General features: G+C 41.9%; 3 protein-coding genes across 3 annotated transcripts; 2 read left to right on the forward strand and 1 right to left on the reverse strand.

Moving 5' to 3' along the window:
- The first annotated feature begins 691 nt into the window (after positions 1–691).
- On the forward strand, positions 692–10,774 carry slc46a1 (solute carrier family 46 member 1). Its single transcript, XM_080731656.1, has 6 exons — positions 692–1,246; positions 2,657–3,048; positions 3,674–4,152; positions 7,250–7,333; positions 8,243–8,399; positions 8,844–10,774. The coding sequence occupies exons 1-6, from the start codon at positions 914–916 to the stop codon at positions 8,899–8,901; spliced, it is 1,503 nt and encodes a 500-aa protein (XP_080587782.1). The 5' UTR covers positions 692–913; the 3' UTR covers positions 8,902–10,774.
- A 1,033-nt stretch (positions 10,775–11,807) lies between these two features.
- sarm1 (sterile alpha and TIR motif containing 1) lies at positions 11,808–18,917 on the reverse strand. The gene is made up of 10 exons (XM_080731462.1): positions 18,804–18,917; positions 18,319–18,544; positions 17,473–17,765; positions 15,701–16,319; positions 15,186–15,398; positions 14,625–14,716; positions 14,170–14,496; positions 13,257–13,446; positions 12,034–12,155; positions 11,808–11,929 (listed from the first exon to the last, which is right to left on the reverse strand). The coding sequence occupies exons 2-10, from the start codon at positions 18,502–18,504 to the stop codon at positions 11,821–11,823; spliced, it is 2,151 nt and encodes a 716-aa protein (XP_080587588.1). The 5' UTR covers positions 18,505–18,544; positions 18,804–18,917; the 3' UTR covers positions 11,808–11,820.
- Positions 18,918–20,106: 1,189 nt separating this feature from the next.
- On the forward strand, positions 20,107–24,513 carry vtna (vitronectin a). Its single transcript, XM_080730911.1, has 8 exons — positions 20,107–20,247; positions 20,690–20,809; positions 21,248–21,775; positions 21,990–22,129; positions 22,263–22,419; positions 22,582–22,734; positions 23,367–23,897; positions 24,087–24,513. Exons 1-8 carry the CDS (start codon positions 20,190–20,192, stop codon positions 24,203–24,205), a joined length of 1,806 nt encoding a protein of 601 aa, XP_080587037.1. The 5' UTR covers positions 20,107–20,189; the 3' UTR covers positions 24,206–24,513.
- Positions 24,514–26,126: the final 1,613 nt, after the last annotated feature.

A 26,126-nucleotide genomic window follows, 5' to 3' on the forward strand; every position in this document is an offset into this window, starting at 1 on the left:
TAAGGGATACTATTTGTCACATACATTGTTATTTGCTGTATGCAAAATTTGTTCTCCACATTTGACGCACCACTTGGAGTGGTGCGGGAATAATTTTTTGTTGAATCCAAACATTGTGTTAAGCAGGGAGGCATTGGGTACCATTTTACAGGCTTTGGTATGACCCGGCCGGGCCGAGGTTCAAACCCCGACCTCCCAGGCTCAGGGAGTGTGTGTGTGTGTGTGTGTGTGTGTGTGTGTGTATATAGCCTATATATAGGCTATATATATATATATATATATATATATATATATATATATATATATATATATACATACAGCCCTAATATATGTACCGTATACAGACAGACAGACAGACAGACAGACAGACAGACAGACAGACAGACAGACAGTTTTTTCTGTAACAAGAAAAAAACACATTTATATGTTTTAAATCGATTGACAGCATTTGAATTGGGGTTAAAGCAATCCTTAAAATAAACATTGTTCATTCATCCTACAGTATACACATTATGAGAAAAATATTTAGCTAGACCAGAAGACAAATCTCCATCTCTACACCCCTAAAAACACTTGTAGTTGTAGGCCTACACAAAGAGTTGTCATAAATGCTTTATTAATATTCAATGTGCAGTTCATACCTTTGCCCAGATGGGGGACACCATGCGCACGCAGGCTGCTCTATGCTCTTGCAGAAGTGTCAACAAAAGTCGTCTCGTCTGCTGCAGAAGGTCTCTAGGAATCAGAAACAGCGAAACATAAATACAGTAGAAGCTAGAAAATAATTTACATAAACATAACATCATAGTAAAGCAAGTAGCCTTAAACGTTAGTGTCTGTTAGCGACACTAACTTATGTATGACTGCACTGTATAAGTTATAACCGCACTGTTAATATTTGAGCTTGACAACAATGGAATACCTGGACACCACCGCAATCCTCCCCGAGGATTCACTTTCCTCTGCTACCAAAGACGAAGAAATGCCGTCAGATAATACAGATACTTTCGGCCAGAAAGAAGAGCCTGACATAATAAGTAGCAGTCGCTTCAGACGACCACCGTTCTCGTGTCCTCTTTCGGTTTCAGTGGAGCCTGTGTTGTTCCTGTCCATGTTTTCCCTGGCCCTGCAGGCTCCCCTGTCCACACAGTATCTGTGGGAGCGCATCAGTGAAGACCTGGGCTACAATGGAACCAAGGGCCGGGGCTGCGGTAATTCCTCAGCAGACCCCGACCCACTGCAAAAGGTTCGTTGGATTTATATCATAGTTTAAAAATGAGCATCGAGGACAATTAATAACTAGACTGTAGTTAGGCTACTTACTGCTGTGCTGGCTTAATTAATAATTTGTGGGCACTTTGGACAAAAATATGCATCAGTCGGTCTGACTCAGATCCAGTGATGTGCAAATCATCATGATAGTTTATTGTGTTATGGGCGTGGCATATATAACAACTTGTTGAAAATCAGCTGTGGCCGTCAGCGTCTGGCGTATGCCCAAGGCTGTCCCTGTTCCGGTCTGGTTCCGGTCTCCCCCAAGCCCCCTGTGATTGGCTGAACCGGACGTAGGGAGCGCTCGGTTGTAGTCACTTGGACCGCGCGAGGTGCACCAAAACCCAATTATCATTGCGTTTATCGTGCGCTTAATATTTATGCTCGTGGGCATAAATATAACGATTGCATTCACCACGGCTTCGTAACTCGCGCGGCGCTCCGCCGGCCGCGCGGCCCTGGTCCGCTGGCCTTCGCGCCGCTTGCAATGTCGTGGACAATAACTTAATGTCGTGGACAATAACTGTGACATCTAACCATAAAACGAGCGCTCCCTTCATAGACACGCTTGGTAATCTGCTGGACGCTGGCCGTCAAGGCGGATCGGAACCTGCATTTGACTTCCGGCTGTTAATTTCAAAATAAAATTTGAGTTGACAAACAAAGCTGAAACAAGTTTTATTTAATTTTATTTATTTTATTGGTTCAATAAAAAAGAATATATAAATGAAAAACCAGTGGTGATCCTCCAAGTATTATCGGGAACACAAATGTCATTTTTCGTAGCATGAAAGTTTTGTGTTGGGGCCATGTTTGTTCCTCCAAACATAAAGTCTTATTTAATAAAAAAAAGTTGTAGGTCTACTAGTGAGAGAACTGTGTTACCTAATATTCCTCAATCTGAGGCCTGCAATGCCAAGACATTACTGTAAACAACAACAAAATAAAAATATATATTATACGGTACATGGTTTAAAAGGCCAAAAAGTAAAGTGGGGAGCACCACCATGTGGTCAATCAGTGTAAATATCTTTTGGACCTGCAGGCTGCAGGGCCTGAGCCTTACAACTATAACTCTTACAGTTTCTGAATGATTTTAGAGCTATTATGTAGAAACTTTAGGTCGCTTGACATGACACTGATTAGCTGGCTGGACGGAGCTCTCGCAATGTGTATCAATGGTGCAGGAATAGGAACAACGGATTCCAGCCACACTTGCTAACATTTATTGGCCTATTTTTATTTACTGATGAAAGTTATTATAATACTGCAATTGAGGTTAAACAGACCCTCTCAGAGCTAAATGAACACATAAATGTATTGCATAGTTGTGAGTGAGGCAAAGACTTACTATAGTATATATTACGTTTTCCTTCTTCTCCAGGAGGTAGAAACCTGGACGGCCCACTGGAACCTGTACATCAACCTGGGGGGCTTTGCTGTGGGCTTGGTGGTGGTGACCCTCCTGGGTTCCTGGAGTGACCAGGCGGGTCGCAGGCCTGTACTCATCATCCCCAACCTGGGCCTGGCCCTACAAGCGGTGGTCTACCTGGTGGTGATGTACCTGAAGCTGCCGGTGGCCTACTTCCTTTTGGGCAGACTGCTCAGCGGCCTTTTGGGCGACTTCAACAGCATCCTGGCCGGCTGCTTCGCGTACGTGGCCGATACCAGTGACAGAGGGTCCCGGACCTTCAGGGTGGCAGTGCTGGAGGCTTGCCTGGGCGTCGCAGGCATGCTGGCTAGCATCATTGGAGGGCAGTGGCGTCGTGCACAGGGGTATTAAATGGTTATTAATGATCATGTTGGCTGTGACACCTCTAGGATTTCCACTCACATAATGCTCACGCAAAATGTCAAACCGACCATAAAACAAGTAAAAGAAACAAGGGTCTTCAACTGGGGGTCCGGGACCCCTAGGGGGTCCTCAGAGTTACTACAGGGGGTCCTCCAAATCTTTGTGTGATAGAAATTTGTTCTCCTTTTTTATATGAACCACTCGAATACTATAGCGTCCACATTCAGAGAACTTTGGCCAAAAATAGTAGATCTACAAGCTCACTACGCCTCGCAGCGTGAGGCGTTGTGAGCTTGTAGATCGGCTATTTTCGGCAAAGAGATTTGGTGTAGAGGGGAAAAAGAATGTCAAGTTTATTAAGTATTGACGGTTCAAGTGGTTAAATACGTATTTGAAAACACAAATTGACATGAATCCAAAATACACTGATGAGTGTGCTGTCAAACAATGAAACTATATGGAATCTATGAAAAAGTTGTGGGGGTCCCTGCTTCATTTCTCTCTCAACTAAGGGTCCTTGGCCTGAAAACGTTAAAGACCCCGATGTAATTTTATATGTTGTTTCTATTATTTATGTTTATTCTGTACTTGTGTTTCTTGATGTAGATACATCAATCCATTCTGGCTGGCGCTGGCCACCAACCTGGCTGCAGCTCTTTATGCATATCTGTTTGTGCCCGAGTCTGTCCTCCCAGACCCCAGCGCCCGGCTCCTCACCACTCGCCACCACCGTGCCATCTACCGCCTCTACTCCACAGGGGGCGCCACCAGTGAGGGCGATGGAACATTCCGGAGGAGAAAGCTATGGCTGTACACGCTCTGCTTCTTTGTGGTGGTGACGGTTCACTTTGGCAGCCGGGAGCTGTACGTGTTGTATGAACTGAGCGCGCCGCTCTGCTGGGGTCCAGGCCTCATAGGCTACGGCTCAGCGGCTCAGCACCTGGCCTATGTGAGCAGTCTGCTGGGACTGAAGACCATGCAGCGCTGCTTGAGGGACGCCTGGGTGGCCCTAGCGGGCCTGGCCTCCAACGTGGCGGGCCTGCTGGTCATCTCTGTGGCTGACACCATCCAGCTCATGTTCACAGGTGAGAGGAACTTACCGGAGTTAAACCACTTGAACCGTTGTGTTGTGAGCTTGTAGATTGTCTAGTTCAAAGCTAACCTCACGTAGCCAAGCTTACTCATCTGCAAAGTGAAAAGCCTGGGCACGACATAAGGCAGAGAGTGGTGAGAAAGGTGGGACTTCCGCTGTGTGAATTTCCCTGGAAGTTGTCTATTCACAGTGCCGTGTTCCTGCTAATGTAATCCCCGCTGAAAATAAATAAATAATCTGTTCTACTCCCACTGCTTCAGTTGCGCTCGCAATAAACAATATCCAATATCCAAACAAAACATGGATTCTGACAAAGTTACACCGAAACCTATTATGAACAAGTTAAGAGCTACAATATATTTTGGTTTGTTTCGCTGGGGGATGTAAACAAACCAGCACTGCATCACGTAACTTCCCTTAGACGCAGCACTTCTGCCAAATTCCAGCACTTCCGTTAAGACAATGCACAGCGGGGTCGCATCCAGGGTGGTTCAGAGCCAACTCAGGTCATTGTTATTACTAATTCTGGAGGGTTTAAGTGGTTACTGTTACCAGAAACTTTGCCCACACTTTGCACCGTTTTGTTGTTCGTTGATTGACCTGGTTAAACAAAGGTTCACCAGTTTTCCAACAACACTAATACAGAGTCATTTAAACTAAATGCAACAGTAGTTTTGAGAGGGCATTCTTAGTATGATTATGTAACAGTTCATGAGGTTTAACCACTCAGCTGTGGTGCAATTTTCTGTGAGCCCGTAAATATTCTGTCTTTGGGAGAAGGCTGATGCGATGCCGGTGTACAGTACCCATTATCATCTTGGAGGCCTGTCTATGACGTATATATATATTGATGACTTCAGGGATCTTCATATATGACATGAAATGGACTACAGAAATCGCCTTTGCTATACGTATTGCCACATCTATCCTGATTGCCATGAGTAAAAGTCGTTACAGCCAGCACATGGAGATGGCAGACAAAATGGAAAGTCAAAAGAGAAGAGGCAGTATTCTGAATTAAATGAATTCATATCTGAGCAGACAGACTGGGGATGCATTGGCTGGATAATAATGATCCTCTCTGGCCTCTTTAATCTGTGCCTCTATCCCCTCACCAGCTGGTTTGTCTCACGATTGAAATAGTGGGAACACAGTGCACGAGTGTGAGCGACTGAGCATACTCTGTCATTCATATTGGGACACATAACAGACAGGAAGCCTAAAGTCTTTGGTTTATCCTGCCTGAAAAAGTGTTATTTATAGTTTAATCACATATTCATGTTGTACAGTAGTTCTACCTCCCCTTGGTGTCCCAGGTCCCTGAGTTGACATCAAGGACTTCAGTTGAATGCAATCAACTTCCTGGTAGTCACTAATTACAGATGAATCACATCGATCTTTGGTGCCGCTTATTATCATGGAAATGACCAATGTTCTTCTCTTATCTGTCCATCTATTAGATCAGGCCACACAGGCACGTGCACGCACGCATGCACATACGCACGCATGCACACATGCACACACACACACACACACACACACACACACACACACACACACCGCACACATTATGATTAACCGTGGCTTTGGGTACATCCCCAGTCACTAGGTGGGGCTGATGGCCCATTTGTGTGTGTGTGTGTGTGTGTGTGTGTGTGTGTGTGTGTGTGTGTGTGTGTGTGTGTGTGTACGTACGTGTGTACGTGTGTATATTGTATACTGTATTATTTTGTCACTTACACTTACAGACCTTTTAACCTGGCGAAGATCAGCGTGGATCGAAACATTATTGTGTTAACATTCTCTAAGAATTACACAGTATAGGGGTTGTGAGCCAGTCTTCATACATTACACACTTGCATTGTACGCATCCCCCCCACACATACACACACATCCACACAAGAGGTGACTTGGAAAGAAGGGGAATATGTGTCTAATTTCAATTCAATTTTAGTATACTGCTAATTACATTTTACTATAGTGCCTGAAAATACTGAATAGCTTCTAAGTGCCAAATCACAAGTTGTCTCAAGACACTTTACATAATAGAACGGAGGCTCGTTGTTTTACCCCCTGAGTAAGCATTTGGTGACTGTGGCAAGGAAAAAGTCCCCAGTCTGTGCATGCATATACGGATGTGTATGAGCAAATGTATAATACGTAGTACGTAAGTACGTAAGTGCCGGTGTGATTGTATGTGTTTGTATAGTAGTGTGTATAGATCCATGTATTTTTCTGCATGTATGCATACATGAATATACAAGTGCAGGTGAGTGTGTATATCTGCAGAAAAGAGTAAATAGTGGCACCCAAAAAGATAAACATGCACAACTCAGATTCAGATTTGTTATTTTGCATTGCTACTGCATTTTGGCGTCTTCCTCAGAGCATAAGGTTTATGGACTGATGAAGACTGGTCAAAACACATATTGATTGCAATTTGGTATACTGTATGTGTGTACTGTATGTACTGTAACTAGATGCATGCATCCATGCATGCAGAAAAGTCGACACTGCAGATGCTAGTTCTTTAAAAAGAAGACAGGAAATATCACTTCACTTGAGCGTCATATGAGTAGGTGGAGCTGTGGAGGTGTTAAACACACACACGCACGCACGCACGCACGCACGCACGCGCACACACACACACACACACACACACACACACACATCACTGACCTCAAAAGACAAGTGTGATGGTTTGTACCACCTAACAGGAAGCTCTAACCCAAATACTCATAAAACACCCATCACCATTTGGTATCGTCTTGATTCAACAACTGAAGTTAGTCACAAGAATTTTTCTTTGCAACATGATCCATGATCAAACATGATTGCATTAGTTAAACATAATATGATGAAGTCAAATTATTTAAAAACAGAAGCTGAAACCCTGATAACCAAAGGCCACTAATACTGTATGCTATAGTAGTTTGTTTTTTATTTTTGTTTTGGAGAAACAGTGGTTGCACAGTACAAATCTTGTAATATTAATTATCCCAGACACTGAGCATTGCTTAAACCTCAGATCTAAGCAATACTATAATTGTGTCCCCATGAAAATGATTAACTGATTTGTCTCTCACCAGGCTATGGGCTGTTTTTTCTCTCCATGGCTTCCACTCCTGTCATCAGGTCCAAGTTGTCCAAGCTGGTGGGCCCATCAGAACAAGGTCAGTCACTGGTCAGAAGGAGCTGACATACTGTACTTCATCTATACATCATTATACTGCATTGGTTACATACTGTACATTAGTTGGCATGCTGTTGTTGTAGCATTTCATATTTTCATTTTGTTGTCAAAATAACGTAGCTTAAATTTGTACATACCTTTTGATGGAAGTAAAATCTTTTCAAAGTGATTTTGAAATACAATTGTTTTCAAACCTTTGCAAACCTTTATGCGGTTGCATTCTTTTACTAGGTCTAGGTGATGGAGAAAGTAAAATGCAAGATTAATATATATACTGTATATATATATATATATATATATATATATATATATATATATATATATATATAGTAGGGATGCAGAGATTAATCGATATGTATCGTAATCGCGATACAAACATGCGTGATACGAGTGAATCGGTTCATTCAGTGTGTATCGGTAGAATTGACGGCTGAAATCGTGATGTATCGTTCCTTGAGTGTCTGGATCGGTAAACTCCACGGTTTTTGCATATAGTATTTCATTCTATCCTGTGTTTCCGAGGCACCTTGAATGCACTATCAGCCCTCCCCCAAGGAGTGTTCTCCCAGAATTCAATAAGTTGGGTTGTTAGACAGAGCCTAGTACTACAGTAAAACAATAAATTGCTTGGAAATTAAGTGTAATGCACTTTTAGTACATATTTTGCTAAATTAACATGGGCTTTAATATAAATCCTTTGCATTGTGTTGAATCGCACCGAATCGTGAATCGTATCGTAATTGACCGAGGAGTGAATCGTGTATCGTATCGGTAGGATTTCAATGTATCGCAATTATATCGTATCGCTGGCAGTGTATCGAGATGCGTATCGTATCGATGGAGATTCACACCCTAAATATATAGACTTCCATGTTGATGTGTGTTCCAGGTGCCCTCTTTGCTTCAGTAGCCTGTGTGGAGGGGCTGTGTTCTCTGGTAGCCAGCGGCCTCTTCAACTCTCTCTACCCTGCCACACTGCACTTCATGAAGGGATTCCCCTTCCTTTTTGCTGCCATCCTCCTTTTAATCCCTGCTGGAGTCATTGGGTGAGTTTTCCCATTACTCAAGTTGAAGAACAAAAGTTTAGTATTGCCAGATTTGAGGGCTAATGTGGCATCCTGTGTAAATATCTCTGTCCCACTCCAATGCATTAATGCTCTGCTCTATTTTCTTATAAGAAAGCTAATTGTGCCATAACAGCATAACTGTAGGTAATAACACTGTTATTCTTGCCTTTCCAAAAGTAGTTGAGTACAATAAAGTACAACGATAAAGACAAAGCTATTCACTTCGAATTAATAAGAGGGCTCGTTATTAGTTACTTTCCACTTTGCCTAATATGGAAAGAACTGTATTTTTCATGTTTGACTGTACACCTGTTTGTTGACTAGGGCTCACACCATTTACTCCAATCATGCACTTTTGGACAGTAGTCACTCTGGATAAGAGCATCTGCTAAATGCCTTAATTAAAAACATATATCTGTCTAGGACCCTGGAGCTTCAAGACAAGAGGAGAGCCCACAGAGATGATTCTACAGAGTCCTGACCTGACACTAAGTGCTCTAGCCTTACAGATGGTGATGGTTTAGCCTGGTATCAGGCTAGTAAACCTTAGCACCTATCAAAGGGATCAGTCTTGTGTATCTCTGACTCAGGGACAAACCTTTCACCTAGGTAGAATGATGGGTTAGAGCTGATTGTTATTAGCCAGCATAGATTTGATACCCACCAGTCAAACCAAAAGGTGCAAGAACAAAGGAACCATGAGAAAAATCTGTCACATTTTCTGCTGGTGTGCCAGATTGCCAACTAAAATCATAGTTATCTCTTACTGATGATGATTATGCACAGCGATGACTGCTTCTTTAACTGTACCTTGCATTGTGCAAAGTTATTACAGCTAACATTGTTCTATTAAATGAAGGTATAATTAACGTATAAACAAAAGTATTTGAAACAGAAAAATATTTGCACAAAAATGATCACTATCATTTCAAATCACAAAAGTCACAGTAATACTCAATCATTGATGAAAGTCAAGCAGAAACGATCTTACTCAGGAAACATGAAACTCAACACCAAAGAATTATTATCACACAGTCAGCATATAGTCGATCAGCCTTTGCCAAACGTGTCCAGGCCCAACCATTACTAATGCTCAGCAAAATGACAGCCATGGGCTTTTATCTGCGGTCAGGGATTACTGAGTTACACCACTGTCCCCTCCATAAAACCACATGCTTTTCCCTGAATGCCAATTATGTGTCCTTCTCTCGTGCATAGGCACACAAAACTGGATAGCTCCAGAGCACAAGGCCAACAGCAAGCAGAGGTCAAGCCACAGTTGCACAGGAAGAAATATGAACTCCAAAACCACTATAAAGGCATGATCACAGGTTAAGTAGAACTAATAAGTAGAAGTAATTCAATTATGAATTAAAAGAGGAAGTAATAATTATGCTCCAGTCAGTTGATGACAGTATTTCAGCTATATTGACTTGCCTTTTTTTAAATATATATATATATATATTTTGTTTTTGTTAACAGAATTGTTATTATATTGAGGCAATATTAATTGCTACAATAGCTACAGTATCACACTTATGATAGCAACATTAAATATTCATGACTTATTTTACCAATCCCAATGTCAAGTCTTCATTGGTCGCTGGTTAGAGTAAAAGGCAATACATGTAATTGCACAGCCATTTTACAACTGAAGTTAACACAGTACATTGTTCAATTAAAATACGATTTTCCGTATTCTTTCTTATTTCTGTACAACATACAGTATTTATTGATTTGAAAAGGGAACAGAATATGCACACCTATCACACTAATAAAATGTGTACTTTTGTTGGTCAGAATCCTATACAAATTCAATCTTTTTTTCTTCAATCTTCAATTCAATCTTTATCCAAATATATTTAGAGGGCAGGCTTGCAGGCTTGATCAAATTGAAGTGGAAGCACAGGCTAAATGGTGCATATATAGCGTCTTTATCCAAGGCGCTTTACAATGTGCATTACATTCACTCATTCACAAACACATTCATACCCCGATGGCGGAGGAAACCATACAAGGCACCAACCTGCACATCGGGAGCAATTAGGGGTTCAGAGTCTTGCCCAAGGACACTTCGACACTAACTCTGGGGGAGTCCGGGATCGAACTGGGAATCTTCCGGTTCCCAAACGGCCGCTCGACCTCCTGAGCCACTGCCACCTTACATGCTGTATTTGCAATTTGATGCAATTCCTTCTGAAGAATAAGATGATATAATTGATGTAATGATGCAGAACACTTGTGAATTTTATTGAACAATAAATGTCTTGATTACTTCGAACATAATGTGTTTTTTTCTGTTACTACTGTATATACTGTATTCACAGTAATTAAATAACACATTGTGTGCACAGGTGAAACATTGCTGGTTTTTCTTTTACCGACTCCATTCAGGTATAGTTAGGGGGGATGAGAACAGGTTTTCTAATTTCTTTATTGCCAAGCAGCCAAGTAATTACTAGTCAACATGTGAAAACCACAGGTCACATTGTTTAGCGGTTTACCCTAAACATGTAGTACAGCATGTTCTGACAGTGCATGACAAGGCCTTCTATAATAAAGACAGACGGAATCTTGGACCAAGATGGCTCCACAGGTGAATTCAATGTTAATATTTATCTATCTTTTTGAACATGAAACAAGATATGCTTCCCAAGCAAGCAGTGTTTGATACTGCACAGGTACATTTTGCATTGCCTGAAGCATACTGAGGTGCTTACTTTGTAACTTAGGCTAAAATTGAAAGAAGGGCTATATACTGTACTGTATGTTATTCGGTCTTGAACAATTGGTAATTCTTGCCTTGTATTAGACCCCACCAGTACCATGTCAAATCATTGTACATACTGAGTGATTGTAATTTGTGACATGAACATGAACCGACAATCCTACCAATTCTATCAAGATGAACCAAAAACTAGAAATCATCGTAAACATCGCACCTCAGAGTTCTAATACATATTACTTTAATCCCAAACCTAATTTGGTCCTGTAAGATTATAAGGCAAATAGAAATTATACATTTCTCAACATAGAACGTACGATGGTTCAAATGCAGGATGTCAATAAAGGCTGATTTATCACTTTACATTTCCTGAGAAACAAAAATAGGCTTATACAGTACCTGATAGCACATACAGTATGAGGGTTAGTACATGTTTAAAATATATTACTATATATATATAGTATACAATTTGAAATTTCATTTTACCATTGCAGATATTGTCTATGTATACTGTATTAGGTATTGGGGTGAGAATCCTTGTATGTAGCATCTCAATATTACTTGGATTTGTTTTTCACATGCATTGGAGCAGAGAAAAGGCATTGACCAATTAAGCATATGCCCTGTTTTATTTGGCATTGTTGGCAGTTACCGTAATATGGGGCTGAGGTAAAACTATTTCTGTGTTTGTCCTTTTGAGCCATCTTTGGCGTCCAGTCGGTCTTGGCCTTTCAGAAAGCGTAGGATCTTCTCAATGGTAGCCTCCTGATACTCATGGGACCACCTGAGGTAAGAGAAAGAGGCACACCAATGGTACCAACAACCAAACAATTGTTTGGTGAAAAATAATATTTGTTTATAAATACAGATTAGTTTTAAAGAACTCACTTAATGCCATTGAAGTTGAGGATGGACCTCATGTCCTCTGGCAGCGACATGGGGTCTGGCCATGAGAAATTATCTGTGACAGGAACAATGTTCTTCTTTCCACCCAAGGCTGTGACAATCTCCTGAAAGATTTGATGTTTTTTCAGTCAGTCAAAAAATATAAACACAGAATATGACCTCATGTAGGACGAGGTGATTGGGATATATCTGAAATGGTGGGATCTGAAAATGAAAATGTTTTCAATAGGGATGGGACAGATATTAACATTTCATGTCACAATTATTGTGACCAAAATAATAGCGATTTACGATATTATCAAAATAAGGGAATCTTCCGCGATAATCAAAATATCCCCAACATCCAATACTCTGGGGTGGAACGTTTGCCAAAAATAGCCGATTTACAAGCCCCCAACGCGTTGCAAAGCTTGTAGCTTGTCATGGTCTGCTCCCCTGCCTCTTCAGGACATTTATTCACCTGCACTACGTATCTGCCCCTATTCTCTATGTTTCTGTCTCTCCACTCGGCCACTCCCACATTCCATGTCACATTAGTCCCATTTAAACACCTGTCTACATGCTCTGATCAGCCCTGCAGTTCCCTGCCCATTACTCACCCATTGTCACTTCCCTCATCAGACTACCTCTATAAAACTGTACAAATTTGTCTTGTAATTTTTGACCAAAAATACTTTGGTTCTACAACTGATTCCATTCAGGATTCTTGGAAACGGCCTGTGTTTCCACCAGTTTAAGCGGAACAATTGGGATACATCAACAGAGGGCGTTGATTTCTACAGCCTTCAGATTTACAAAATATACTTTGCATAAATATTTGATAGAGAACCAATATTGGAAGATATTTCAGCTGTCAATCCATTTTGAATGGACAGAGTGTCAAAGGTGCTCAGAGACATACAGTACACTGGTGGAAAAACGTGTCTGTAGGTTCATCGTTGTCTGTTGCCTGTGTGTGTATGCAACCAGTATTTGCTCTTGATTCTAGATTCTATGTTTAAGATCTCCTGTTTTCCCAGTGTGTATTCGCCTTGTGATTTCTTAGTTGTTTTTTTTCCCCTTGAGCTCCCAGTTATATTTACTCCTTGTGTTTGTGTCAATAAACTGGTGTAACTCTGCTCTGCCTCTGGGTCCTACATCTCCTGACTCACACTGTGACATGCAGGCCTGTGAAGTTAATCTGAGACACCTCAAGACATACTGACCTTGTGTACCCAGTCCTTCATGGCAGTGTCACCCATGCACTTGTCAAGTGCGTTGGCAGACAGGACAAGGATGAAGTTTCGTGCTCGCTGTACACTCTGAATCAGTTTGTCCTCAAACTTTCCAGCCTCCAGCTTCTCCACATCTATGAAGACACTGAATCCACGCACTTGGAGGTGCACTTTCAAAAGGCTTAGGAGAGGCACGGGAATGAAACACAAAAACAGTGCTTTAGTTCAGAACATATAGAACACAAGGCAAACATAAGGAAAGGATTACATTTGCAATTTGATTTCATATTCGTTGGATGCCTTCAGTCAATGTATAGTAATACAATATACTAATACATTTATAGTAAGAGTAACATGGTCCTGGTTAGCTAGTTCCTTGCTCTGTATATTTTAACTACATAGAATTACTGTCTGCTTATCACATAGGGTAAGTGATATTCCTTTGTTAAAATCAGTGTTAAATTATTATATTCTGATAGTAATCACCCTACCTTTAACTTCACCTTCAAAAAGGACAATAACGGCAACAATCTACGTCATTGTATATTCATAGCTTTGGCCATATCTTATAAACAGGCCATTTCTCCATTAATGGACTTGTTTATTAGATTTAACCTTTGTTTGAAATGTCTCGTCCAAAGGTATTAAACTATTAAGAATACTTAAAGGATACTTTTCCCGCAGGAAGTGACTAATGCATCGGAATTTAGTCTCCACAGATTCTTTCAGCTAGACATCATCAATCCACGCACATTAAAACATAGGGATGCAACACTTTGTTTAAATAACGGATTTTAATAAACTCAAGCATTGCGACATGTTGTGAGCTTGTATATCTCTGTATGACGAAGCATGAAAAATGGGTGGGATGACCTCCTGGCCCTTCTCCTGCTTTAGTTCTAACCTGGCCAGCTGGGAGCCAGTGGTCCTACGGTAGCTGATGAACACATCGGGGCCTGGAGGCTGGGCATCGGTGCGGCAGGGCTGGTAGGGCCTGCAGTTAGCTGCCAGGATCTTTGCCCGGTGGACACCGTTCTCCACGTAGCAGTCATACTGGAGCTGGTGGTCAGTCACGTGCTTCACATTATTGCGATCCACTCCCGACAGAGCGAGACCATAGGTATACTGCCGGAAACGGGGGTCCACGTCAGCCAGCCAGTCAGCCATGTTGTTTGGGTCACAGGTGGAATAGTTGGCATAGGTCTTTAATACGCGCAGGTCTCTTAGGAATCTAGAGAACCAGGGGGGGAAAAGTCAGCAGACTTTTAACGTTAACCAAATGATTCCTGTGCAAATGCCCAAAAGCAGTAATCAATCTTTTTACACAGATCCTGGCTTCAAGGGCTTTGTACCACACACCTCTTGCGTGTGAGGCCCGCAGTCATGCCTAGGTCAGTTTTCAGATCCTCTTCAGTGATGTTCAGAAGGAGGTCACCATCGACCTGCAACTCCTACCATTATAATGCAGATAAAACATAGTGCATGAATTATACATTCATTATATATACTGTATGTCAAAGAGATGACGATACAGTAGATAGATCACTAATGAAAATTACTAAACACAAATGACTAGGGATGGGACAATAATCGTTATTAAATAAATTAGCGTGATCCTAGTGGATCCTAGTGTACTGTACACTTCACCTTTTATTTGCCGAGCTGCATATTCAGTACATACCATTTAAACCCTCTATAATTGGTAAAACGGACCTGGAAATAACATACTTTTTTTCACTCTCTACCAAATCTCTTTGCCAAGAAATAGCTGATCTATTTTTTGGCAAATGTTCCACCCCAGGATAATGGATGTTGGGGATATTTTTATTATCGCAAAAATATCGTAAATCGCATGGCATTTTCATATTGTCCCATCCCTAGTAGATAGATCACTAATGAAAATGTATAAACACAACTTACCTTGAAACGTTCACAAAAGCCACTGAAGCCTATCTGCTGCAGCCAAGTCTTCACCTCACTACTTTTCCAGTTGGGCACGGATGACAAGATCCGTCTTGGCACTTCCTCACCCATCATGCTCAGTGCCCGCTTGGCAAGGGAGCAGGCTGTACCATTACTGCTGTACATGACAATCCTCTTTAGGCTCTGCACCGCTCCGATTTCTTGAAATATCTTGACAGAACAGATTAAAATTGGCACATTTCTACTCAAGGCGACTTTGAAAAGTCACTATAAAAGCCTGTCCAACATGTGATTTCAGTGAATTCTCACTGAAATTATTTTAAAACCTGTTGTACCTGCATCGTAACTTGTTTTTTTTTTTATTGCATATTGTGTTCACTCGGTCGTAGAGTGTGTAGTTGTCTGTTTTGTTTCTTTACTGTTCCAAAGGGTGATTTATACAGGTCACTCTTGGAAAAGAGACTATTACGTGGTTAAATAAAGGATGTGATGAGGTGTGAAACTGGCAGTACCTTGGTGTTACGTTGACGGGACTTGATGCTTGCCTCAACACAGAGGTAAAAGGCAGCTATGCACTTCCCCTCTAGTCTTGTCCCGTCCAGCAGTGGCAGCAGGTGCTGCAGGTCAGCCGCCGTTCTCCCCTGCATGCTGTCGGCACTGTCCAGCAGGTTCCGAGCAAACTCATCCGGGTCTAATGACGCAATGAACGGCTCCACCAGCTCCAAAGTCCCAGATTTGACCACCTCCTTCTCAATCTCTCGGTTGGCAGCTAACAGAGCCACAGCTAGGCAGGCGTAGAAGCGAATGAGTTCGTCCTCTTTGGAGAAAGCCAGCGGGAAAAGCCATTCGGGAGCTTGTTTCTCGATCATCAGCCGCTGGCAGCGGTGGCCTCCGTACATGGCACAGTTGGCGAGGGCCACCGCACAGTGGCGCAACACCGTGGGGTCTGTGCCCCGGCACCAGAAGAGAAGAGTATCCATGGCGCCGTTGGCGATAAGCTTCGCTGACGTTTCCTCTGTGTGTTTGAACATATGCTCCAGGATCCCTGAGACGCTACGCGCCAGCTGGGCGTCTTCCTGCTCTCGGGTGAGGTTGAGGACGACCCCCAGCCCCATGCGCGCCACGTAGTCTCTGGTGGAACAAGTAGGGTATGTTTACTGTAAGGAAATGCAACTAATAATCATTTCATTTCCTAAATGTGGCCGCCGAATCATAATGATTCAGCGGCTCTATCTATAAGGAAATTATCATCAAATACAAGCTTTTGAAAAGAGGTGTTAATATATATTTTTCACAACAGCCACTTGCCCTGATTGCGACCAAAGGTCGCATTTTAGTATGTGAACGGCACATGCTGACGTGTACACTTTTTTTACGGTCTATGGGTTTCTGACAACATTCTCTGGGTTCACTGTTATGTCACACTAACAGAATCCCTTTTATGCCCATATATGGAGTTCCCTGATGTCATCAATATTAAGCCCATATCTAGCAGGACTTCATATGGGAATGCCCATATATGGAGGCCACATTGGCCACATACCACACTAAAAGAATCCATATACTGTATGGCCAAGACAGCCCATATCTGTGTGGCTGGTTCTACAGACAGGGTATGTATGAGCATTAAAGGGATGTCATAGACATCATAGGACTTTCACATAACGAGTAAGCATGTTTGGGCTCTCACAGCAAATCTCCATATACAGTACATGGATCTCCATATATGGGTACCAACTGGCCAGATGGCCAAGCCCTTTAGGGTGAGGTCGCTTGTCGCCCTGATGCGTCTTACTAGTATAGTATAGGTGCCTATACTAACATGGGTTCCATTCCATTTACAGTAGGTGCTACTATTATTGTGCATGTTGGCAGTTGGCACACTGGCAAGACTCTGCTACACTAAATGGAAAGCAACCTTTTTGTATATAGTGCCTGTGTTTACCTATTTGGTACATTTATTCTGCCCTACAAAGGCAAATGCCAGTAACTACGAACACAAATTTGACTGAAGAATTAGTTTAAAAGCGTTTTCAACTCGTCAGACAAATGGGCATATAAGTGCACTGATTGTATATCTGCTCTAATATATATCTAGCTAATTTGACTGACATTTGGGATACACAAATAAGTGTGTCCAAAAACGTAGTTACTGCCTTTGGCTATATAGGGCGCAATTAGCCTACCCATGTCAATATGACAGCTACATTATTTTGCATAACACTCTCGTTAGGCCTACTTACGAGTTAATAGAGCCCTACATCAACCAATACAGTAGCCCTACCTGTTCTCTGCAACCAAGATCTGTTCCAGCAGCTTCGCCGATTCGTAGGTGATCTCCACCGCAGGTATCTGTAAGAGCTGCAGGAGGAGCTCCAGACCTCCGTCCAGCCGGATTCTGATGCAGATCTCCTCGGCCACCTGACGGCCAACAGTGGGCAAAACCCAGGCCTCCTCCACCAGCTGAAAGATCTCCGCGATGGCCCTGCGCGTTTCGTCCAGATCGGACGTGTCTTTGGCCGACTTCAGCGTCTTGATGGAGGAGCGGAGGGCGGGGAGCGAGCTGTCCAACACGGCCTGCACGTAGGGGTGGGCGATATGGAAAAATACAATATCACGATATTTTTCCAAGCTGTATCACGATAAACAATCTTATCACGAATCTTTTTCATGTTGGTTTTTATGGTTAATTTTCATGTTACTTAACAGTATAACCACCACCTACAAGGTAACAAAAACTAAAAGAAAAAGGAGTAACCATTTAGACCAGTGGTCCTCAAAGTGGGGTCCAGGCCCCAGGGACTCTCTGGGTTCCTTTTGGGAGGTCTAAATTGACCCTTACGAGTATGTAACTCTGACAGTATGTATACAAATGAAACCAAATGGACAATTACGGGTCCATTTGGTTTCATGTCAATTGTCAAAGTTAAGGGGAGATCTTGACATTGTAAAGTTTGAGAACTACTAATTTAGACCAAAATGCATGTTTAAATGGATCCTGCAATGAATCTCTGCATTAACAATTCAACAGGATTATTTCATAACGCTATCCCTCATTTTATCACTAAGACATTGTATTTTCTCAACGATATTTATCACCATATTGCCCACCCCACCGGCCCACCCCTACCTGCACGTCGGCGTGGATTCCCGGCGACACGCTGGGTTTGGGGGTCTCCGTGGAGCCAGCAGATGAGCCGCTCCTGCGGGTCTGGAGCCGGCTGACATACTCTGGCACCGTGAGTCTTTCTGAGCTGAACATCGTGGACAGATGTCGGTAAAGCCTCCACAGCAGCACCGCTAGAGAGAAGAGCATCTACTGCTGGCTAAGAGGAGGGCTGGAAGCTGGTCCACATCTATCAAACAGGAGATGTATCCCTTGTTATTACGAGACACCAACAATAAAACGCATAGGCTTCCGTTCCCAAGGGGAGCATAGATGATATCGTGTGTAAACAACAGGACTGTACTCTGACTCCTTGCGTCAAGTAGCCTCGGCCTAGTCTGAACTGAATGAAGTCATTAAAAGTGACGGCTTTCACAAACACACAATTGCATCATTGGCTATATAATATCATCTAATCTATGGAAATAACAGTGTATAAAAATACTTACAAGTGTCGTGATCGTGAGCAGATGAGCTATGATGTGTTAAGCTTGTCACTTCCTCTTGTCAAAACACAGCCCAGAACTACTAAATATTCCAGTCCGCTCGTTGAGAAATGTGTGTGGATCTTGGTACAAGGCTGCCAGAACACGTCCCCAAATTATTACACAGCAGATTATTGTATTTCGCTAAGTAGCGGAAAGAATAGACAACAATGCAGTCCACTATTGTTGTCTGCCAATCGCCTTGCAGAAATTGAGGTTATCCAGACAAAGAAGACTTGTTTATCCCATGCTCTGCCTGAGAACCAGTTCCGCATAGATTCGGCTCTACGGTTCGTTAGACCATGAATTATTATTATTTTTTTTATTTGTATTTCTCCCAGAATAGCTCTCCCCTGGCTCAGCTCACCCTTTGGTCAGCATCTTCATGCAGCAGCATCATCATCATCATCATCATCATCATGGGAGGGCGGACCGCCCTCTGCCTCCAGAAGCCTCTCCTCTTCTGCACCTCAGGATGATGCACAACATCCAGCACAGCACCAGGCACCAGCGTTACACAAGAGACTGTCGGTAAGGCGGCTCTGCCCCCTTGTGGAGCAACAGTAGAACAGCAGAGACGAATTAAAGACAACCATCCAAATGCATGTCAATTAGACTTACAAGACCTACTGATTTTCTTAATGCAGTGGTTTATAACAAAGAGATAACAGGCAAACTTTGACCTAAATAACAATTCTTCTACATTCTCTAATTGCATAGACTTCTTGTAAATGAAGTAATACAGATGTTTAACAATATTTTACTCTCAAGAGTTAGAGGAGTAGTTCACCCCCAAAATGATTTTTTTCCCCCTATTGATTAGTCACACCATGGAGACTTGAGTTCATTTCAATAATGTATTTTTGTATTTGTCGCATTCCTAAGAAGACAAAATAAGAAAAAGATTATAGTAAATGTACCCCCATTGATTCTGGATGGGGACCCAAATGCATGGGCCTGGATGGGGACCCAATAATCAATGGGGGTAAATGTAGGGTCAAAAAGTCATTTTGGGGGTGAACTACTCCTTTAAGGATCTATAAGGGTCCATTAGGATACAACTCTCCATCATTTAGCTGGGGATCACCTGGAACCCCCTCAAGGACCACTGTTGGTCCCTGGACCAGCCTTTCAAAATGTAATGGATTTTTATTTTTATTTTTTGCCATATTTTTGGGGAGGGGCATCGTGCTTTTTTGTGATCCTCCCATTTTCAACTTGAGGAGAAACTGGAGTGCAAACAAGGTTTGGGTAAACAAGAGGGTGAATGACACTTATTTTCACTGATTGGTAGCACAAGGCCCAGCATTACTGGTCTCCTTACAGGACTTACACATTCACAGAGAAAACATGAGACTGAGGCCAATGCTGCTGTTAGCTCTTGTGGCTACTGCCTTTGCTGCAGAGGGTAAGTTTAAAACTAAAGGATTATTTGATCACTGGTAATGTCATTTATATGAAGTAAATATGTTTGTAAAAAGTAAAGTAAAAAACTAAACAAAAACAATCCTTCACTTTGGTCAAGTCAAGGCACCCATATTGGCCTAGGAAAGTCAAAGCCTAACTAAGACTTTCAATGTAGATGTAGCAGATACAGTATGAAAACTGAAATATTGCTGGATGTACAGTATATTGGTCAAGCAAGCCAAGATATGACAATTATTGTCAAAGAAAACAAATTAATGTTTTATAACACTTGATCATATGCCAAGTTCTGGATGTGAGTGAGTGTACTGTATGTGCTTTGTCTATAGCATAAATATTATAACAAACAATTTAACTACAATATTAAGTAACAATGCTGTGCCACAAGTTGGTTTATCAATTCTCTCCACTCTATTAATCTCCAGAGTCCTGTATGGGTCGCTGTGAGAATGGATTTGATTCTCAGAAGAGCTGCCAGTGTGACTCTATGTGTAAATATTACAAGAGCTGTTGCTTTGACTTTGCAACCGTCTGCCGCATGAATAGTAAGACGCTTCTTTACTAATGTGTTGAGATCCATTAACATGCTTATTGTAGTAATGTAAAAATAATGCATTTGCTAAAGTCACTATAGTAACCATTGAAGATAATGCATTGGCTATAGACACTAGTAACCAAGTAAAGATAAATAGATAGATACAACAGTCGGTCACTAGTAGCCATGTAAAGATAGGATCTGTCATAATCATTCAATGTTATCTGAGTTAAAAAAAAGGATCTCAATTGAAACAAGCCATATAGGCTTTTTTGGGTGTATCCTTTTAGTTGACCATGTACCAGTGAACTGTACTGTCATGAAACTGTACCTTTTCCTATGCAAACCTCTAATAAAGTCTTCAATCAATCAATCAATCAATCAAATGGATTTGGTAGATATGGATTGGAAAGATATTATAATCACTAACATAACTATTTGTTCTCAGACCGCGGGGACACATTTGTCATAGCTGAGGATGATGATGACAGCACTCCCACACCTGAAGTTGAGTCCAGTCGCAATCGGGCCCAACCCACACATCGCCCCCAACCCACACGCCACATGACCCCAGACCCAGTAACACCAGGGGCACTGGACCCTGTAACTCAGAGGGTCCCGATTACAAAGACACCAGTCGTTTCACAGAGAGCTCCCACCACACAAGCTCCCACCACACAAGCTCCCACTACACAGAAAGAGTCTGTGGCCCAGGCAGCCTCTGTTGCAACCACTGCCCCTGTAACAGCAACCACAGAGATAGTGACCACGCCAGCAGAACCAGCAACCACAGAGATAGTGACCACCCCAGCAGAACCAGCAACCACAGAGATAGTGACCACCCCAGCAGAACCAACAACCACAGAGATAGTGACCACCACAACTGCCACCCTTGACCCGGATGCTGAGGTCTGTAGTGGTAGACCTTTTGACGCCTTTACACAGGTGAAAAATGGCTCCGTCTATGCCTTCAGAGGTAAGCATGACAAAGTAAAAAAAAAAAAAAAGGTTTCCATTGGTGTTGAGCAGAACTGACATGAATTTAAGTATAAAGCCATTTTAAATGATGTTGTATATGATGTATATGTGTGTGTGTGTGTGTGTGTGTGTGTGTGTGTGTGTGTGTGTGTGTGTGTGCGTGCGTGCGTGCGTGCATGCGTGCGTGCGTGCGTGCGTGCGTCCTGACCTAGGGGACTACTTCTTTGAACTGGATCAGAAGAGGGTGCTACCTGGTTATCCAAAGCTCATCAAGGATGTCTGGGGCATCAGTGGGCCTATTGACGCAGCCTTCACTCGCATGAACTGCCAAGGAAAGACCTACATCTTTAAGGTGGGAATGTGTCAATGAAGAACAGTCGATCAAATCGTTTATGTAGATTTATTTGAATCTACAGGAGTTGGGTTTATCTCTGCTGTGACAAGGACATTGTAATGCTAAAAATCAAATCAAAACCTGCCGACAGGGAGACAGGTACTGGAGGTTTGATGATGGTGTGCTGGATGGTGACTACCCAAGAGATATCAACGTGGGCTTTGACAAGATCCCGGATCATGTGGATGGTGCCTTTGCCCTCCCTGCCCCTGGTCACCATGCCAAAGAGAAGGTCTACTTTTTCAAAGGTATCAGCAATATTAAACTATTAATAATAGACATACATTATGAATTAACCCCTTTAGCCTGAGTTTTACTCAGTATAAAGTATAGTAAAACTAAGTGGTTAAGTTAAGTTATTATTAAGTTCTCTGCATATTATAGAATTTGTCATTTGTCTTCTCCACCAGCGGACCAGTATTACCTGTATGAGTTCATGCATCAACCATCACATGAGGAGTGCATATCTATGTCCGAGAGGTCCCCCTCCACACTCTTTAGTCGTTATATGGATGTGTACTTTAACAACTACGAGCAGCTCTTCAGTAACCTCTTCTCTGACTGTAAGTTGTCCTGTTCTGGGTGATCTAAATTATGTGAGCATTTTTTGGAAGTTGTAGACAGAAAGGATTTTGTTGACTTCACACCTATAAACCAATTCAACGTTCTATTGTAGCTACTGTAGGAGATGTGAAAACTCATATCAGCATCCTGTCAACTCAACTGTTTACACCACTAGGAAGGCATAGATTCAAAGTAAATTGAAAATATGAATAATAATAAATAATTTGCCTATTTAATAATTGCTTGCTTCATGAATATTAAGATACTGTAGAAGAACAGAGAAACAGCTGTTTAACAGCTAGGTTAACAGTTGGAAACAGGAAGTTGACAAAGGTTGGAACATTACGGGATACAAGATTATAGGATAGTTAGGCACCCGGATGATTTGCCCTGAAACATCTGAGTGTAAAGTGACCTCCTACTTACTGTAGAGCGACCCTTAGGAGCGGATAACGTTTTGGCATGGATTTAATGTAGTAAATGTAGTAAAGGACAGCGTAAAGATGTGTGTGGAATTAAAGCAAGAGATCCCAAGAGATTGCCCATATCATCTTGTGTTCAGGACAGCAGTGTTATTATTTACAGCTTGAAACAGTATGCATTTTTAATTTCCATATCTTCTTCCTAATAGTGCCCCAGCATAAAAGTCATCATCATTTCATTAATAAGGACTGGAAGGGCCTTAAGTCACCCATAAATGCTGTTCTGGCTGGCAGAATCTATGTTGCCCCCTCAAGCCCCACAGGCCGCGATGACTACCGATATGACCAGCAATGGAATCAACAGTATGGCCAACAGAGGACCCAGCATTATCAGCAGTATGGACAGCAATGGGACCAGCAGTACGGACAGCAGTGGGGTCGTCGCAGGCAAAACCGCTCGCCGTTCTGGGAGACCATGGCAGAGCGAGGCATGAACATGGGCCAGGGCTTTGCTGATAGAGGGATGGACATGGGGCTGAGGCTGGCCGAGAGGGGCATGGAAATGGAGGGGAGGTACGGAAGGGACTGGGACGGACAACGGGATCAGGACCGGGATCAGGACAGACAGAGGGATGGTGGTCGTAGATACGATGGCAACTACGACTCCAGATATAACCCCTATGGGAACAACAGGGAACAGCGGAACTGGCCTCTACAGAGTGTGTACTTCTTCAAAGGAGGTAATTCTAATGGAATAGGCAATTTAATCCTCTTGATGTACTCTATATAGTAGACAGCAAGTTTCTTGATAAATTGTATTTCACACACAGGTCCTTAATGAACTTTCTGTATTTGCTTTGAAATATCTGTGTATGTCTCAACAAAACTGGTCAAGAGGAAATAAATGTCAAAACTCTTCTGTTTTCCAGATAAGTATTACAGAGTGGACCTACAGACCAAGAGAGTGGACCCTGGCAATCCTCCATACCCCAGACCCATTGCCAAGTTCTGGCTCGGCTGTTCGGACCCTATTGGGGCAGAGAAATAGTTTACATCACTCAGTGTTTATACTAATGACGTGACATAAGTATTTTACATCAGGGATTATTGTCACTTAGATCATCTGTAGATTTTGTGACTGAAGATTGTTTTTATAATGATAAGTAGCAGAATGATCATATCCAATAATCCAAGTGTGGCATTACTGCTTTTTAAACGTAACCTAACACATTTTTTGTTTTGTTTTAGTTGTATTTCATAAAACCTACTGTATGGATATAATGTACGTACACAGTTAGACTGCTGAGGATAAAACCATAATGAAATAATAATCGTCATAAATCCATATAAAATCCAGGAATTATTTTCACTGTGGTCATTCTCAGATCGGTAGTTCATATTCCATTGTGAAGCACCTATGTAAAAGATCCCTTACCAACAAGACTTGAATTAATAAAGACACACATTAGCTATGCTGTCTCTTGAGAAGATATTGTGTGCTTCCCTGACATACTGTAAGTACCTAACAACATGGCCCTTATTGGAGATCAGTAAAGGTCCACCACTCCTGTACAACACAGCACTGGATGTCATGCTGGTCAAAGTTCAATTGGTTTGTTTTTGTTACTCAATGATTGTGTTAGTCTCGTCTGTATTCAGTATCAGTTAACCTACTTTGTGACAATATGCAAATAAACACAAGCTGAGGTTCAGGGTTAGCCAAAGCATGTCACAGATCTGTTTAAAGACTTCGTTCTCATTGATTTCTGACACACAGCCTGCTTAAAGGGTGGACTTGGACACACTTGCTGCTACTGTACTAGACTAGTACAACTGTAAAACTGAATTATGAGCTAGTTGAAGTTAGAATATTAAATGTTGTATTGTAAATTCTATTTGCCAAAATGACTCCATGACCAAATAATGAATATAGCCATATTCAAATGGCAGCCATTTTGCGAGTATGACAAAATGTTTGCCACAATGAATATGATTTGTTCTAGGACCACATCTCTGGTGGCAGGCTGATCGTGGTTGTGCTGGCAGAGAGGTCCTTGGAGGCTGACACAATACAGAAATATCTGCCTGGTCCTGAGCCCATCAATTATATGACAGTACAGGCAATAAAACACCTGGCAGCGTGACCTGGATGCAGATGTGAAGTGGCCTGGACATATATGGGGACAGCTGGACCCCAGGACCGGGGTGCCTGAAGACCCCTTGTCTGCGCCCCAAGATTGGGCCACACAGGTTTAAGTAAATAAGTACAGGCATTAAATGAGGGAATAACCTTCTGTGGTACTATTGTAGTGTTTCCCCTTTTACATTACAATCAAATAAAGATGATCTTGGCACTGAGATTCTTTGAACTACATATTCATATTCACTACATATACTGTATGACCTAATACATATGGAAAAGGTAACGTGTGTTACATGACTTGTGTAAGTGATTTTGTTTTTAATGTTTAATAGCTCTATATTCTGATTGCAATCATTGCTAAAAAATACAAACGTTTCAAACCTGACAAGGATAAACGTGTCAGAAATCCCACTAATCATAGCTCTGCAGTAGTAGTGGCGAATCCTTGTAAAATGGGTGTTGTACAACTCTTGCACCATCATTGTTCAAGTTTATTTTACAAGAATTTCATTTCAATATTTCAAACTTAAATGCTTGAACAAATCATTCATACTATGAATGATTATAGTAAAATACAAGTAGGCTACAAACATAAACCTGCTAAAATTCAAAAGTAAGTTTAAATTTTTCCTAGCTTTCACCTTTTCAAAAATCTTTTTCCAGACTGCTATTTGTCAAGTTTCAAAACTGGAGAACAACCTCGTGCCCCAGGAGAACAGTGTTGAAGCTTTATAAAATGGGTGTCTCTGCATTCTGCATAACCACTTCAATGAAGTGGTTATGCAGAATGCATAACTTTAAAAACCCTGTTTAGTCAAAACTGTCA

The sequence above is a fragment of the Nannobrachium achirus genome (genome assembly GCF_963921795.1).
Source record: "Nannobrachium achirus genome assembly, chromosome: 8".
Lineage (NCBI taxonomy): Eukaryota > Metazoa > Chordata > Actinopteri > Myctophiformes > Myctophidae > Nannobrachium > Nannobrachium achirus.

What these genes read in the sequence shown, in the direction of transcription:
- slc46a1 (XM_080731656.1), top strand. Translation starts at nt 914, where the DNA reads ATGGAATACCTGGACACCACCGCAATCCTCCCCGAGGATTCACTTTCC. An exon ending in ACCCCGACCCACTGCAAAAG is followed by an intron (nt 1,247 to 2,656) that starts GTTCGTTGGATT and finishes CTTCTTCTCCAG; the next exon opens with GAGGTAGAAACCTGGACGGC. An exon ending in ATCCCTGCTGGAGTCATTGG is followed by an intron (nt 8,400 to 8,843) that starts GTGAGTTTTCCC and finishes ATATCTGTCTAG; the next exon opens with GACCCTGGAGCTTCAAGACA.
- sarm1 (XM_080731462.1), bottom strand. Translation starts at nt 18,504, where the DNA reads ATGCTCTTCTCTCTAGCGGTGCTGCTGTGGAGGCTTTACCGACATCTG. An exon ending in GAATCCACGCCGACGTGCAG is followed by an intron (nt 17,766 to 18,318) that starts GTAGGGGTGGGC and finishes CCCTACGTGCAG; the next exon opens with GCCGTGTTGGACAGCTCGCT. An exon ending in GCGGGCCTCACACGCAAGAG is followed by an intron (nt 14,497 to 14,624) that starts GTGTGTGGTACA and finishes CTGGTTCTCTAG; the next exon opens with ATTCCTAAGAGACCTGCGCG.
- vtna (XM_080730911.1), top strand. Translation starts at nt 20,190, where the DNA reads ATGAGACTGAGGCCAATGCTGCTGTTAGCTCTTGTGGCTACTGCCTTT. An exon ending in AACCGTCTGCCGCATGAATA is followed by an intron (nt 20,810 to 21,247) that starts GTAAGACGCTTC and finishes ATTTGTTCTCAG; the next exon opens with ACCGCGGGGACACATTTGTC. An exon ending in GAAAGACCTACATCTTTAAG is followed by an intron (nt 22,130 to 22,262) that starts GTGGGAATGTGT and finishes ACCTGCCGACAG; the next exon opens with GGAGACAGGTACTGGAGGTT.